The sequence below is a fragment of the Cervus elaphus genome, chromosome 2, assembly GCF_910594005.1.
Source record: "Cervus elaphus chromosome 2, mCerEla1.1, whole genome shotgun sequence".
Lineage (NCBI taxonomy): Eukaryota > Metazoa > Chordata > Mammalia > Artiodactyla > Cervidae > Cervus > Cervus elaphus.
The window spans coordinates 25,222,942-25,238,859 of NC_057816.1; the positions used below are offsets into that span (position 1 = coordinate 25,222,942).

Consider the following 15,918-nt stretch of genomic DNA (forward strand, 5'->3'; position numbering starts at 1 on the left):
TTTTTTGGTGGTAGGCTGCGGTTTAGATGTTTCAGTCTCTCCTACGACTGTCTTCTTGGGAGGTAAGTGCAGCCAGGGGTCTTTAACACAGATAAAGGGTGGGTTGATGGGGTTGATCACTTGCAGATCAGCCCTAAAGACCAATTTACACTCAACTAATCACCAGTGTAGCTGGCAGTGTAGCTGACACATCCTGACCTAAGGATGGTTCTTACAGCCAGAGAGGTGCCAAACTCTTCAGATTCTGATTCAGTGGTCCTGGGAGCTTTGGCAATATGTTTCAAATTGGGTGGTTTTGAAAGTTGAGAGGCTGACAGAAGAAAAAGAGAAGGGTTGTCAAGGTTGGGATTTAAAATAGTGGGCTATCCATGATATATATCATTTTTTAAAAATAGCAGTAAAAAGAAACTTGGATAGTGTGTTCTTTCCAAAGCAGTTTACTGCATCCTAAACCAGTGACTCCTGCAGTGCTTGTCAAACTTATTGATTTCAAATGACTTCATTCATGTTAACACAGCATCTATGTGGAAGGAGTAACTTTATAGGACATTTTTATAATTTGTGATGATCTTATTTAAGGCGGAATCTTGCAATTATCTCTTTTGCCTCAGGGAAAAAAGAGCTTTTCCTCCCATGTCTTGCTATAATGACAAAATTATTTTGCTGTAAAGAAAGAAAATGAGGGGAAGACAGGAAAAATATAAAGGGAGATGAAAACTGTTCCAGGAAAGAGCAAATAAAATTATTAAAGGGATGTGGAGGCTGGGAAAGAATTTGGAAATAGACTAAAAGATTCACTTGTTTTCCATCAAGAAAGATGAGAAGTCATTGGACCTTAAGTTAAATAAATCACACAAGTTAAGGTGTATGGTCCTATATTTACCAACTCCTAGAGTATTTGGAAAAGATACTTTTTAAAAAAGAATGCACTGTTTTTCAGATTAGTACATATTTGAGGGTCTCAGAATCCAAAAGAATGACCTTGGTGCAAATATGATTTAAATGGGAAATCCAAGATGGCAAATACATAGTATATACATCACTATGCCCATCCACTTCTGTACCCATGACAGACATTATTAATTGATCACACTGCTGTTTCCAACTTAACTAAACTTTGGAATTCCGTTCAGCACAGGGTGACAGAAAGTCAGTTAGCTAGAGATGGCCCTTGAGATGAACCCATTTTGCTACCCATGATTTAGTTTACTACACAAAGTGTGAGCTCCAGACCACCAGCATGGATGTCACATGGGAGCTTATTCTGAAATCAGAGTCTCAGCCCCATTCCAGACCTACTGAATGGAATCTGTATTTTAGCAAGATCTCCAGTAATTCTTATGTATATTAAGGTATACTACATATATTAAGCAGAGACATCACTTTGCCAACAAAGGTCCTATTATAGTCAAAGCTATGGGTTTTCCAGTAGTCATATGGATGTGGGAGCTGGACCATAAAGAAGGCTGAGTGCTGAAAAATTGATGCTTTCAAATAGTGGTGCTGTAGAAGACTTTTGAGTGTTCCTTGGACTGCAGGGAGATCAAACCAGTCAATACTAAAGGAAATCAACCCTGAATATTCACTAGAAGGACTGATGCTGAAACTGAAACTCCAATACTTTGGCCACCTGATGTGAAGAGCCAACTCATTGGAAAAGACTCTGATGCTGGAAAAGGCTGAAGGCAAGAGGAGAAGGGGACGACAGATGATGAGATTGTTGGATGGCATCACTGACTCAATGGACATGAGTTTGAGCAAACTCGGGGAGATGGTGAAGGACAGGGAAGCCTGACAAGCTGCAGTCCATGGGGTCACAAACAGTTTGACTCAACTTAGTGACTGAACAACAACAATATATTAAAGTTTAAACAGCCCTGAAAGAGCACTGAATGCCTGATGCATTCATCAGAATCACTTGATTAAACACTTGGTAAACCTAGATCCTTGGGCCCCAACTTCAGGACTTTTGGTTTATCAGATCTGGGGTGGGGCTTATCAAACAAGCTTCCAGGTGTTGATGTTGCTGGTGGTGATCTGGGGACCACATTTTGAGAAAAACTACATTAAGGCCATGGAAATACTTTGGAATATCTCCATAATCTTTAAAGTCAAAGACTGCAATATATTTCCATAACTCTTGCTACATCTGGCAGAACCAGAATTCTGGATAGGAGAGGCTCCAAGTTTTAACAGAGCATAGCATCTCTATGACTTTATGTACCTGGATCTAAAGGCTCTCCCTCTGGTTAATTGCCACTGGCATCATGCACTCATCTATCTGATAACAATCTGGGTAGCTATTCTGTCCACAGCATTATATTCAGTGCTGAGAGAATCTAATGCAGGTTAAAAACACATTCCTGACTTCAAGAGGCCTTCTCTTTCAGAAGAAAATAAACATTAAGCAATAAACAACAAGGTAGCATCAGATAGAAAAGGGCTGAGTGCTAAGTAAGTGACACAGCAGACTACGTGTAATTTAGAGGGAGGAATGCCTGCAATTGCATTCAAGACCGTGTGCAGTTCAGCCTCATTAGAGAAGAAAGTTGCTGCATAGAATGGATGGAGATAAGATGGGAAAGGGAGCAGGCCAGGGTTAAGAGGCACCTTCTTATTTCTTAATACTGTTTTAAGAGACTATCTTAAAACTTTGAAGTTTCCTACTGTCAGGATAACAACAAATCAATGCTATCAACATTGAAAATTAGGCTACAGGGTGGGCATACTGTGAAAAACCTGTATCTCAGAGACAGAGAAGTGAAACAACTTTACGTACAGATGACTGGAGGGTGGCGTGGGGGATGCGAGTAGCAGTAATTTAATAATAGGAATAATAATACCCAACTTCTACCGGTCTTTCACATTGCCAAGGTACCCGTGCTACAAGACTGTAATGAACTATCTCATTATCCAAACAATAGCAACCCCCCTCGGCAGCCCCCCTCCTTACTCCCAGTAAGAACCGAAGCTTTGTAAGGGTGTATCTAAGTCAAAAAAACTTCCCCGATTTAAATCCAGGAAGTTCTGTGGAGGCGGGGACGGGGGCGGGGGTCCCTCATCTACGAATCGCGAGGGGTCTGGCCTGCCTGTGCCCTCTCTTCCAGCTCTCTGCGAAGAACCCACAGAGCACCTGGGACAGGAGAGAAATCCTCGAGCGAACTGAAGTCGAGGAACCTGTGGGGTCAGTGCGTCCGAGGCGCAGACAGGGAGGGGCTCCTATCTGAAACGCAGCAAAATTTTAGCCAGAGCCCGGCCGGGGTCCTGGAGCTTCTCCGGGCTTCCTCCGGCCACTCTAATTACAGTATGTGGTAGGTTGCGAGGAGGAACCGTCTGAGGTCGGCAGGCTTCGCGGGGGTATTGTATTTGCCTATAAATACTTCACATAGTTAAGTGAAATGTGCAGCCTTTGAAAGCTGGAGAGGAAGCCATTCGGAGGCCCCCCGGCCCGCCTGGAGGAGCTGGCAGAAAAGAGAAGAAATGGCTGGCGTGTCCTTCACGCGGGAGCCTAAGGAACCGCCCTGCCCAGACCAGATGGGGGGCCGCGAGGCTGCAGGCGCGACTCCGGAAGCCTCAGACCGTTAAGGTGACCAGAACAATTTAAAAAAGGAAACAAACTTCCCCGGAGCCTTCCCCGCGGGGCCCCGAGGCGGGCGCTTGCGTTCGAAACGGCATTTTTCAAAAGGATTTCAGGACGCGGGGGGTGTGGGCCCGCGGGGGAGCGCGCGGCCAGAGCCGCGCTGCAGAGCGGCCACCAGCCCGCTTTGTACTTGCGGCCAAGCGCGGCCCCAGAGTTTCGGCGGCGGCCCGGGGAGTTGAGGCCACGCCCCCTTTGCAGGGAGAGCCGCGGCCGCCGATTGGCCCGCCGCGGACCAATCGGCGCGTTGAGGCGGCCCGGGCTGTCAGCGCGCGCCGCAGCCGCGCGGGTCGCAGCCTGTCCTCCCCTGCGCAGAGCCCCGCAGCCAGCGCAGCCTTCCCGGGAAGCGCGGCTGCAGCTCTCGAGCGCTGCCTTGCCCTGCCCTGCCCAGCCCAGCCCGCCAGCCGCGCGTCCGGGTGCCCGCGCCCCGCGGCCACAGCCTTGCTGCGCTATAGCGCACGGAGCATGTGCAGACCCTCAGGCGCCGAAGTGCTCTCTGCCCCGGGGGGCTTCTGGCTGCGGTGACTGACTGTCACACCTAAAGAGACCTTTCGGGGGCTCTCGTCGCGCCTCTGCGTCGCGGGGGGACACTGCGGTGCTTGCGACCAGAGCGACAGCTGCCTCTCTCTGAAGACGTCTTGGGCTGCGTGCGCCCTCCCTCTCTTCCTCGTATCGCTCCTTCCCTCCCCTTCGCGGTTGCTAGCCCCTTAGCTCGCCGGCTCACACCCGCAGCCTCCCCGGAGCGGGAGGCGTGGGTCCCCGCCACCCCTCTTCGAGCGGGGCATCCTCACTTCGGAGATGCAATGACAAGTTAATATGGGCGTCCAAGCCTCGGGGTCCCAGGAGGAGAATCGCAAGAGGCAACAGCTCCCGAGCACCCAGAACCCTTGAACAGGCCACCCAGGAGGGGCGTGAAACCCGGCGGCAGCATCAGTCCAGGTGGGACCCGCTGAGCGCAGCGCGATCAGTCCTCCGTCCGGTTCCCGCACTGCAAAGGCCAGCTCACCCGATTTCTCCGAGATCCCCGACCCGGGGAATTTTTTTTTTTTTTTTTTCTTTCCCTCGGCTGGTGGTGGGCGCCTCTCGGGCCGAAGCCCGGCGCCTGCTCTGCTGCCCGCGCTGCCTTTAGCGGTCGCCTCCGCCGCCGCTTCCAGGGACGTGCTGGGAAAGCCGAAGCCCCGGGAGAAGATGCCGGCCATCCTGGTGGCCTCCAAAATGAAGTCGGGACTGCCCAAACCCGTGCACAGCGCCGCGCCCATCCTGCACGTGCCCCCAGCCCGGGCGGGCCCCCAGCCTTGCTATCTCAAGTTGGGAAGCAAGGTGGAGGTGAGCAAGACCGCCTACCCTAGCCAGATCCCCCTGAAATCGCAGGGGCTGCAGGAACCAGCGGGGGAGGGGCTCCCGCTGCGGATGAGCGGCTCGGTGGAAAACGGGTTCGATACCCAGGTGAGAGGTGCTGTGTGCCGGGGGCACTGTTCTGATGGGAAGGGTGAATACTTTTTTGAGGGTGGAGGTTGACACTGCTGGAGAGGGGAAAGGGCTACCCTGTGGGCTGAGAAGGGGACCGTTCCACTTAGGCCAGCAGATTGGGGGTTGCGCTCGGAGAGTGGGCTGGCCAGTGGGTGTGGCCCGGGTGACCGAGGTTTGCCTTAAGGAGCTCTGCGAGATCGGGCTGCGGGCTGCCTGCGGCTTCCTTCTGGGGGCGCGGTGGGGTGGGGCACGATCAGGGTGTCCTCTAAAAACCATGTGCCACACTTGAAATGTCAGGTTCTGCATGTCGAGGGGCTTGGCCCCAAGAAGACAGCGTCTGCTGCAGCGACTGTGTGTCTGTCGGTTCTGCAGGGATTCTGTCCGTGCCGAGGAATTGTCCAAGACCTCGTTGGGCTCCACGCCCCTCTGGCCTGGCTGCAAGATCCAGGAAGAGAGGGCTAGGGGTGGCAGTGTACCTGCTCCCCTGGGCTTGGAGATACCCGGGCCTGCCCCATCCTTTGGGCTGACAGCATTCCAGGCACGGTGCTGGGACTGCAGTAGGAGAGCCCGGTGCACCGGCGGAGGCAGGCAACTGGAGACTCCTAGCGTCTCGGCTGGCTGTAGCGATGGGGCGGGGGTGGCTGCCTCGGAATGGCGGCCCGAAGCTAAGCCCCTCCTTCCTGGGTAGTGGATCCCGGTGCCGGTAGCCCGGGTGACTGGGGGATGCGGGTGTGAGGGTGGCTTGAAAAGAATTGATGACTTCTACCGTTCCAGAGCGAGCTCGCATCACCCCATTCGGCTGGGTGACAGGCCCTAGCCATGCCATCTCTTTTAAGGAAATCAGCAAAGGCCAATCCGGTTCTTCTGGCTTCCTGCCCTCGCTGCTCCTTTTTTCCGCCCCCCTCCCTTCTCCTGGTAGGAGGGAGCACGGGCACGCTGTATTTTCTTGGCAGTTAGTCAGCAGGGACTTTTGGGGACAGGCCGACCTGACGGATGTGACTGTCCCAGTCAGGAGAGGCGGAAAGCCAGCGGGGGAGGTAGTGTGGGGCTGGTGTCAGGGAAGTGGCAACAGACCAGCTGACCTTTTTGGCACTTAATCTCTGCTGACCCTGTCTCCACCTTCTCCCAGAGCTTTCTCTGATCAGAGGCTAGAACTCAACACATTCCTAGCCTTTCTGATGGAGGAACTGAAGCTGGAAGCTAATTGTAAGCAGACTTTTGGAACTCTGGGCTGGAGAAGGCCCTCAAAGCAGATTACGTTCCCACACCAGGCTGATAAGCGTGCCCCTTGCTGCTGCACTTGCTAAACATTTTTGGAAGCTGACAGGTTTGAGTGATGGCGTGTGGGAGGAAGGCAAGATTTCCCCCCTATGCTCCTGGGCCTGTCTCTGCTATAGGGTTCTGTGCTCTGAGCTCTTTTTCTGCCATTCATCACAGGATTTGTTCAGTGGTCTCTGAAACAGGAGTGAGCCTGGGGGGTGCGTTCTTATGAGGGTGTCCCTCCATCCTTGGACGGGGGGCTGATGGGATGTGGTGGGGTGCGATGGAGTGAAGGCGGGAGGCCAGAGCGGTGACTCGGGGATGTGACACACACACCCTCCAGCCTGGTGAGGAGGGCCCGAGGAATGAGGGCAAAGTGGACTCTGTGATCATTGCGACCAGGCAGCTGTCCTACCACTGTCCATTTGACCTTTCACTTAACACACAGGGTTGGAGGGCTTTCGATGGGCAGGCTCTGAAAAGGTGATTCATCACCCTCTTTCCTGGAAAAATGATCTTCAGCTGCTGCCAGAGGGGCTTGTGTGGTCTGGTTCCCTCAAGGCTTTCCTTCTCTCCCCCACCCTTGGCCCACAGTCCCTTGTCTGCCCCCACCCCGCCTCCCTTGCCCTCAAGAGGGCCCTGTGTACTGACCAGGAGGGGGGTTTGGATGGACTTTCCAGTGGGCTACCTGGTTTTGACAGCCTGCCCTTTTTTTTTCTACATTCATGGCCAGGCTTCCTGGCAGTTCTTTGTGGCAGGTGCAGATCCTTGTTCTCATGGCCTCGCCCTGGCATCAGAGAATCATTGGCAAAAGGGGTTTTCCTCTTTGGACAAGTCTTCTCCCCCGGGCCTGACACCGTGCACGTGCACCATCCAGGAAAGCCTGTCCATGCAGCTCGAGGACAGGGTCAGGCTTGGTAGTCCCAGATTCAAAACCTGATATTTGTCACTAGAAGATGCTCCGGGGATGAGAGTTAAGTGGCAAATTATATTTTGGGGCATTTGACTCCCTTTTTCACTCAGGGGCTTTTACTAGGCTGGGCTGTGCAGTGGTCAGTAGCACAGGCTTTAAAGTCAGGTGGATAGCCCAGGTGTCCTGCCTCCACCATGTACAAGCTGGTGACCTAGTCCATTAACCTCTCTGGGCCTCAGTGTTCCCATCTGTAACAATGGGCATTTAACAACCACACAAATTGTGAGAGGCTTAAGAAAAATAACATTTGTAAAGTGTCACATACACCTGTCTCTATATACACATCTACATACATCATAGATACATATTTATATACATATATAAGTAAGATATGTAAAGCCCAGTGTCTGGCAAATAGAAAACACTTAATAAAATGAGCCATTTATATTGCTAAACCAAGAGATGGGGTATTGTTGAACGTAGATCTAATAGCCTCTCAGTGAGAAAAGGCCTAACTTACTCTGTCAAACCCTTGAGAAGGTATCATTCAGTTCACAAGGGTTTACAGAACATCTGTCACATACCTAATGCAGTACCAGGCATGGTGGGAAGATGAGGGAAGTGCCTGACGTGCCAGACTGTCTTGTATGATCTCGTTTCATCCTCACAGTAACACTGAAAGCAGATGTGACTTCCTATGACAATAATTTCATATAACATCTTCTTCAACGACAGTAATATAATAATGGCAAGTCATCACATAGCACTTCCGACGTGCCAGGAATTGTTCTAAAAGACCTCATTTGATTCTTACAACAATCCAATGAGATATGTGTTATTATTCTCATTTTACACTTGGGAAACTGAGGCAAAGACTGGGTTAGTGACCCCATGAATAGCAGGAGTAGAATTAGAACTTGGACAGCCTGGTTCTGGTCTCCCTGTTCTTAACCAGCATGCTATAGAGAGAAGATCATAGGGACTTTCCTGTTACTCACGGGCCCTGACTTATGAGACCACTGCTCTAGCCGCTGAGCTGGATGAGTAAACAGGATTCAGCAAGGTTGAGTGACTCTCTCCAGGTCATCCTGCTCCAGGGTGGCAAGTAGGGAGTCCAGCTCTGGGTGGTCTGGCTTGCAGGGTGATGGTCTTCCCTGTCTTCATAGCTGCCTCCCTCTTTCATGTTCTGGTGGAGGTACAGGGTACATTAGACATGGTCTGGGCCTCGGAGGTCTTACAATCTAGGTGGGAGGCATAACTGATGCACTGAAGACCTCAGGGCACAACACATAAAGGGCTGAGAGGGCTATTTGGGGCTGGAAGGAAGGAAAAGGCCGTTATGGCTGGAGAAGTCCAGAGAGCCTCACAGAGGGGGCTGGTGATGGTGGGTCCCAGAGATGGGCAGGCATAGCTGGGTGGGGAGGAGAGGGGGTGAGATGAACGTGTGGGGAAGGGGGCGGGGCAGGGCATGCAGTGGTGCAGAGCAGGAGTGGGTGTAGCCACAGGGAAGCCACACCTTCACATAGCAGGTGATGACTTCGTATTTAGCATCTTCCTTTCGAAAGGTGAGCATGAGCAAAGAACAAAGGCTTCTCGCAGTTGAAAAATTGGAATTGCCTGTTGCCTTCCTGGTTGGTAGCGATCCTGAGCATGCGGGTAGTTATGGAGAGATAGTGTCCATAAAAGAGCTGGCTCATAGCAGACCCTTGGGAAATGACAGTGATTATTATTATTAGCTTAAGGTTCAGAATCTCTGACATGGTGTGATATGGGGAAAGGAGACAGTTCTCATGGCTTATATTAGGCAGCAACTTATTTCAGCCAGTGATGGCCCATTCTCCCCCAAGCCTGTTCTCTATCTCCATCAAGTGTGAAAAGACCTGATGTAGCCAGCAACTAGCTTTTAGGTGCAGCGCCACTGTCAGCTCGCCAAGCCCCTCACCTTGAATCTCTCCTGCAAACCTATAGCTGGGGCTTGACCGCCAGAGAGAGGAACTGTTCTGCAGCCGCACATCCCTCCCAAGTCCCCCTCCTGGTGCTGGGATACCTGGGCCTCCCCCCAAGAATGAACATTTATAGCATCTGCTTTGTTAACATGGTGTATAAATTATGACCATGTGCAAAGAATTGTTCTAGAGACCTGCTCTGTGTTAGTTAAGAAACCCTGTCCGACCGACCTTCAGATAAGGAATGCTTATGAGCTGTTTGAGGAGAGGTTAGCCTATTTTTAAGAAGCAGTTGCAGAAAAAGAAAAAAATAAAAATAAAAATATATATATATATATAATGTAATACTTTGATATTTCCTGTTTTTAGGAGACTGGTGTTCAACTTGCAGCTCACTTCTTTAAAAAAGTAATTAGAAGTGATGGAAATCCTCTGTGGGTGTTTTAGATTTTTAAAAAAAAAAAAGCACAGAGGAGGCCCCCTGGGAAGAGAATGCAGCTTCAAGGTTGCAACCTGTTGCAACTTTGCCCCATTGTGTTTTGATTAGAATCCTTGCTCCATCATCAAAGTTGATTATGGATTTGATTAGTGCATTTTTCTGCTATTGTGTTATTCCCTTTCTTCTCTTCCTCAGTTCTTGGAGGAGAATGTGTAGTATGGTTATCTGCCAACATGCAAGAATGTTTATAGTTCACGTATTATTGCTTATTTCATGGGTTAATTTTCTGAAAACACTTTAAGGGTGGGACTGGTGGCTCATTTAGAGTATCATTACGTGTGTATATATGTGTGTGTATAAATACATCAACTTCTGGATATGTGTATATACACAAATACACACACATATACAAATATATACACATGGAACAGCTTAAAGTAATAAGCACATGTAAGCACACACACATCAAAGGCCAGACTGGAGGAATTACAGCCCAATTTCCAGCTTTCAAAGTAGCTTGATTTGCTCCCCACTTCTCGTACTCCCTTCCTCTGTGACCAAGATGGAAGAACCAAATCTTGCTGTCCCTTTTATTCATTTATAAGATGTAAGAATGTAGCCTTGAGAGAGGTGTTTTAATTAGGCCTTAGTGAAGCTGTTGAAGCCAGTCTGCAAAAGCCGAAACACCTAGTGAGATTTTGGACATTTGGGTCCAAATGTCCCAGAGGGTCAGAGATTCTTAAAATCAGTCTCAGCAGCAAGGAAGGGAACAGTTATGGGGCATCTGCTATAAGCCAGGTAGTACGCTGCAGGGATTATATAATATATATATTATGTATATAAAATTTGGTATGAGGCACAAGAAACTGGGTAAAATGTAAAGTGGCCCATGAATTTCATAGAAGAAGATGAAGCCAAGGGAAGTTACCACTTGGAGGCAGTTTTTGTTCATGTTTATTGCTTTATTAATATTTGTCTGCTCCGGGACTTAGTTGTAGCGTGTGGGATCTTTAGTTATGGCATGCAAACTCTTAATTGTGGCACATGGGATATAGTTTCCTGACTGGGGATCGAACTTGTGCCCCCTGCATTGGGAGCATGGCGTCTTAGCCGCTGGAACACCAGAGAAGTCCCTTGGAGGCAGTTATAAAATGGTCAATTAGGCTTAATTGCGAGACAGACCTGGGTTCAAATCTAGGCTTTGGGCAAGTTAACATCTCTAAATGTAAGTGTCTTTATCTGTAAAGCAGAAATCATGATTCTTATACGTTGTCCGTAAGGATCCAATGAGATAATACTGGGAGGTTGCTGACACAGGGCCTGGTTTGTAATAAGCAAAGAATATGTGATATTGCCTATTTTTATTACCCAAGGTCAGAGCCAAGTTTGGAAACCAGATCTGCCTCATTCCAAGCTCGTGTTCTTTCTACCCTACCTCTACCTCTCAAGTGCATGGTTAATTATATGGAGAACAGTTGGCTTGCACTGTGAAAGCAGAGAGCATAGCAGGGCTTTGGTTAGATGAATGGGTAGCAAGAGTAAGTTAAGAACAGTGTCCTCTAACTGAGTCATGTCCAGAGCTGTGAAGTGAAATCTTCACATTTTGGTTCCAAATGTGCCATTTCTATAGCACTAACCAAGCTGAGGGATCTGCTGCAAACCAAACTTATGGGAAGCCTCCTTTGAACACCCAATCTGAACTGGCACAGTCAAGGTGGTTGAATGGAACTGGCCAATCTGATTGCACTGCCCGGGACCAAGAATGGAACAGTCCCATTGATTTGGCTTCTGAATGGCTTCTCCTTGTTCTGAAGGCAGAAGGAAAGCCCTCTTCCCTTAGGGCTGGCATGATTGTGGTGGGAGCTAAGCCTTGTGATCAGGTTGGTCATTAAGGTGCCCCAAGGCATGGCCGGCTGCCCAATGGTGTTTTACTAATAGCCACAGGGCCACTTTCAATGGTGACTCTGTCTCTTGGTCACATTGTTCAAAGAGACGGACAATGTGTTCCTGGAATGTCTTGGGCAGAATGGCTCATGTGATTTTGGGAACAAAACTGGGTCAGGCTTTTGTGCTTCACTCCACACAAGTCAGTAGTGAGTGACAGCTGAAAGTTTTCGCAGGAACCCCAAGTCACCCACACAGAACCTAAAGAATGATTCATGACTTAGTGCTCCATTTCCCAAGGAAAACAGACCCTCTCTTGTGTTTTGCAAACAATGGCCCCACAGCCTCAGAATATTTTCTCTCTCCAAGTGAAATTTCAGTACCTTCAGGAAATTTTGGTTTGTAGGTGTGGGGGCTGGGTCAAGATAATGGGGAGGTTCTTTTGGAGCCTTGGAACCAAATCAAATACTCATGAGAACATGATTATAATAATGGGAACTGACACTGACAGCGTGTGGCGCTGGACATGCATCATTTCATTTAATCCTCACAATACCCCGTTAGATAGAAGCTACTTCCCCAGGAGAACAGAAATGACAGCTCTGGGAATCAGCAACTCTGGTTCTTTGGATACTTTGCTGCATGCCCTTCGGTAAGTTACATTTTCTTTTGAGCCTCAGTTGCCTCATCTATAAAATGGGTAGAATGGTAGTTGCTCTACTCTTTTTCTTTGAAGAGTTTTTGTGACGCTTAATAGAGGTGATTATTATGCAAGAGACACTGGCCTCATCATCTTCCACCATTCATACCCTTCAAGGAAACCAAGGGTGGGAGAGGTTAAACTACTTTTCTAAGTAGCATAGCTGGTTAAGTGGTAGACCAGGACTTGAACCCTTAACTGTTTGACCTCAAAGTCAAGGCTCTGAAATAGCAAGTGTGAAAGCACTTAAAAAAAAAAACAAAACCCTGAAAAGGCGTTGTTAATATGGAATCAAAGTAAACTGCTATAAAAATTTCCTTTGGCGTGGTATATATAATATCTGGCTCCTCCCCTCTGCCCCAGAGTTTAGAAATATTGAAAATATTCATTCAATATTAAATAAATATTAGCTGCTTCATCATGTCAGTTAACCTCTCTGGGGGTTGTAAAATTCCAAGTGCTCTCATGCCCTGAGGTCCAGTCAAGTGTAATCACTGTGTAACTGGCAGGGCTGATTCTGGACAGAAGAAGGAAAAATGGGGTATTTGATAAATTGTTGGCCTGCAGAAGCAATCAGATAAATTCAGATTATGGGTCATTCTTTAGGACAATGAGCCTGGGATCTACCTAACGGACAATGTCATGAAAAACAAACAGGAAGAATATTAAAAGGTAGATGTAGAACTATTCTAGAAAAGGAGATTAAAAGGACATGACAACCAAATCCAATCAGAGACCCTTGCCAAGCAAAGCCATAAATGCTAGAAAGGTCATTTTGGAGACAATGGGAGACACTTGAATGCAGATTGTATATTAGATAGTATCACTCCACTGGGGCTTCCACTGGCTCTGTGGTAAAGAACCCACCTACAATGTGGGAAGATGTGGGAAACGTGGGTTTGATCCCTGGGTTGGGAAGATCTCCTGGAGGAGGGCATGGCAACTCACTCCAGTATTCTTGACTGGACAGTTCCATGGACAGAAGAGCCTGATGGGCTACAGTCCATGGGGTCACAAAGAGTTGGACACAACTGAGCGACTGAGCATGATTACTCCATTGTTGCTAATGGTTTGGAAATCATGTAAGAAAATGTCCATTTTCTTGGAAGATACATGCTGTATTTAGAGGTGAGGTATCTGGGTGTCAGCAACTAACTCCCAAATGGGTTCAGGACATCAAAAAAAAAAAAAGGTGAGTATATGTGCAGATAGAAGGAGAAAGCAAATGTTGTAAAATGTTTAAAACTGGTGAATCTAGATACATGTGCAACTCTTTCAACTTTTGTTTGAAATTTTTCAAAATAAAATGTTGGGAAACAAAAAGAAAGCCTTGGCAAAAGAGTATACATTAGCAATCCCCTTGACATCTGTGGTATATCCATGAGAACATATATGAGGTAGGAGTGTGTGAAGTAAGAGTGTATGTGTGTGTATGTGTGTGTGTGCATTCACAATAAAGAGCCTGGCCAAGTTTGTTTCTCTGGGATCTGGCCTTTTATCGCCATTCTGGTGATAGCGTGAGAATCTTGGCTTAATTCCTCTTTTTTATGAGAATGGTTGCGGAAATTTTATGGAAATCATAAGATCCAAGTTTATTCGATAATCTCTTGTAAAAATCTAAGAAACGTTTCCAAGGTTGAAAGTACAAAAGAGAGTCTTTTTAATGAAGAAATTTTTTAAAATATGAAAACACCAGGTTGAATTTTACTCATCGAGGCATGGAGAAGGCAAGGAGTCTGAACAGAAGCAAGGTCCTTCCTCGGCTTTAACCCGCTTTCTCTCCTCACTACTTAGAATTCCTTTGCCTGGCTCTACCCTTCTCATCCGTTACCCATTCAAGTTCAGGCTTGGTGTCACCTCCTCCAGGAAGCCCTTTGCCACCACCATGGTCTGAAGGCAGTCTGTCTCCTATGTGCTCCCATAGCCTGCTCTGAGCTCCTGTAACTTGAACTATGATTGCTTATTTAGCCAGACTGCAACGTCCATGAGGTCGGGGTGTGACTCTCATGATCTCTGCTGGTACTACATCAGCAGGACTACATCAACACATAGTAAGTTCTTGGTTCATATTCCAGAAGGAAAGAAGGAAGGGAGGGGGACAGATTAAAGGAAGAACTGAAAAACAGGGCTGGGTGGCTGTTGAGCACCAGCTGTGTTCACGAGGCTGTGGCTCAGCCATATGGCTCCTGGGGAACTGTCAGTCGGTCTATGAGCTGAAATGAGCGCATGGTGGTGGGTGGCCAAGCATAGGAGACAGAGGGTGAAGCCGGTGTCCAAGCTTTCCAACACTGGGTCTTGGGAAAACTTACCTGGCTGGGTAGCAGGAAGAGGCAGATTCCTTTACACAAGTTTCCTTTACATGAGGATGTCTACAGCATCCTCACTGTCTGATTGCTCCACTGGAAGGTCTGTCTGGATGTGATCATGGTGGTACAATAGACTGGAAGGTTTGCGCGGGGAGGACCCTGTGGGCTCTGGAGGGCTTTGGCAGATCTCCCCCCACCCCACCAACAACTTTGAAAGGGGGACTGAGGAGTGTTCTGGAGGATTTTAGTTGGTTAAGAAAAGAGGATAGGACCAGCCTTCTAGGAATAAGGGTGACAGCAGCCACTTATGTGCCATTTCCATACATAATCTCACTTAATCTTCACGCTCACTTTCTGAGCCTGATTTATCAGGAAGGAAGAAAGCGAGGAGCCAGTGGGGAGATGCCTGAGAGGGGTCATGGAACTTTTTCAGGTCACACAGCTGGTGTGAACAGTAGCAGGATTCCTACCTGGTGTTTCTGCGTCCAAAATCTGTGCTCTTAACCCCTGCCTTCTTCTGCCAGTAACTGGAAGAGGCCTGAGTCCCATACTGGGGTGCTGCTTTAAAAAAAATAATCAAATCCCCAAGCCCTCTGCTCCTTGGAGCCTGCTCCCCATTTCCCTGGCCTTGGCCTCCCTGCTGTCTCCTTCTTGTCGGGGCCTCTGTGCCTGTCCCAGCCTGTTGCTAGAGGTTCTGCCTTTACCAAGTGAGGAGCTCCACTGGCCCTGGCTCGCATCTTGCTGCGGTCTGGGCACAGTCTCCTCACTGCCTGCTGTCCCCCAGGTCACCCCCGTGCTGCTCGACCCAGCAGGTCCATGTGCCTGACAGCTGGCAGGACCTCTTTCCTGTCCTCCTGTGGCAGCTCTGCAGACAGTTCCCATTGCATGCTGATTTGCTTTGATTATTTTCAGACCTGGGAGTGACGCATGTTGACGTCAAAGTATGTGGGCCACAAAGCATCCCCGACTGTCAGACCTTCCAGTGTGTGAACTTTGCTTGTTAACTATCTCTGGACAGAGGAAACCCTGGAGGGAAAAATACCATTTAGGCGACGAAACCAGATTTATAAGAATCAGGCTCACTCAGGATGTCAGCTTGGTGATCTGTGCCTCTGTGGACTAGATATTTGGGATGTCTGAGCCAGTGCGGACCTTAGAGGCCATCTATTCCCACAGCTTCATTGCCAGTGGTGAAACAGCCTAGAGAGGGGTGTGAGTTGCCCATGGTCACCCAGCTCTGACGGCAGAACAAAAACCTGGGATCCAGGCCCCCTGTCTCCTGGCCCAGTGTTCTCCCCACCTCACTCATGGCAATCAGATGTTCTGCTCTGAAGGGCCTGATGGCTTAAAGAATTGGAACCAG

General features: G+C 48.6%; 1 protein-coding gene across 10 annotated transcripts in view; it reads left to right on the top strand.

Annotated features, from left to right (window-relative positions):
- The first annotated feature begins 3,138 nt into the window (after positions 1-3,138).
- The window catches only part of NAV2 (neuron navigator 2), a 421,317-nt gene continuing 408,537 nt past the window's right edge, over positions 3,139-15,918 (top strand). For 5 of the 10 annotated variants that reach the window (XM_043874929.1, XM_043874961.1, XM_043874969.1 and 2 more), the window contains exon 1: positions 3,141-5,083. In XM_043874929.1, coding sequence (XP_043730864.1) covers positions 4,826-5,083 — 258 coding nt within the window. In that variant the 5' untranslated portion in view covers positions 3,141-4,825. Of the gene's footprint in view, positions 5,084-15,918 lie in introns of all 10 variants that reach the window. The other 5 variants (XM_043874925.1, XM_043874936.1, XM_043874913.1 and 2 more) reach the window with 3 other exon arrangements.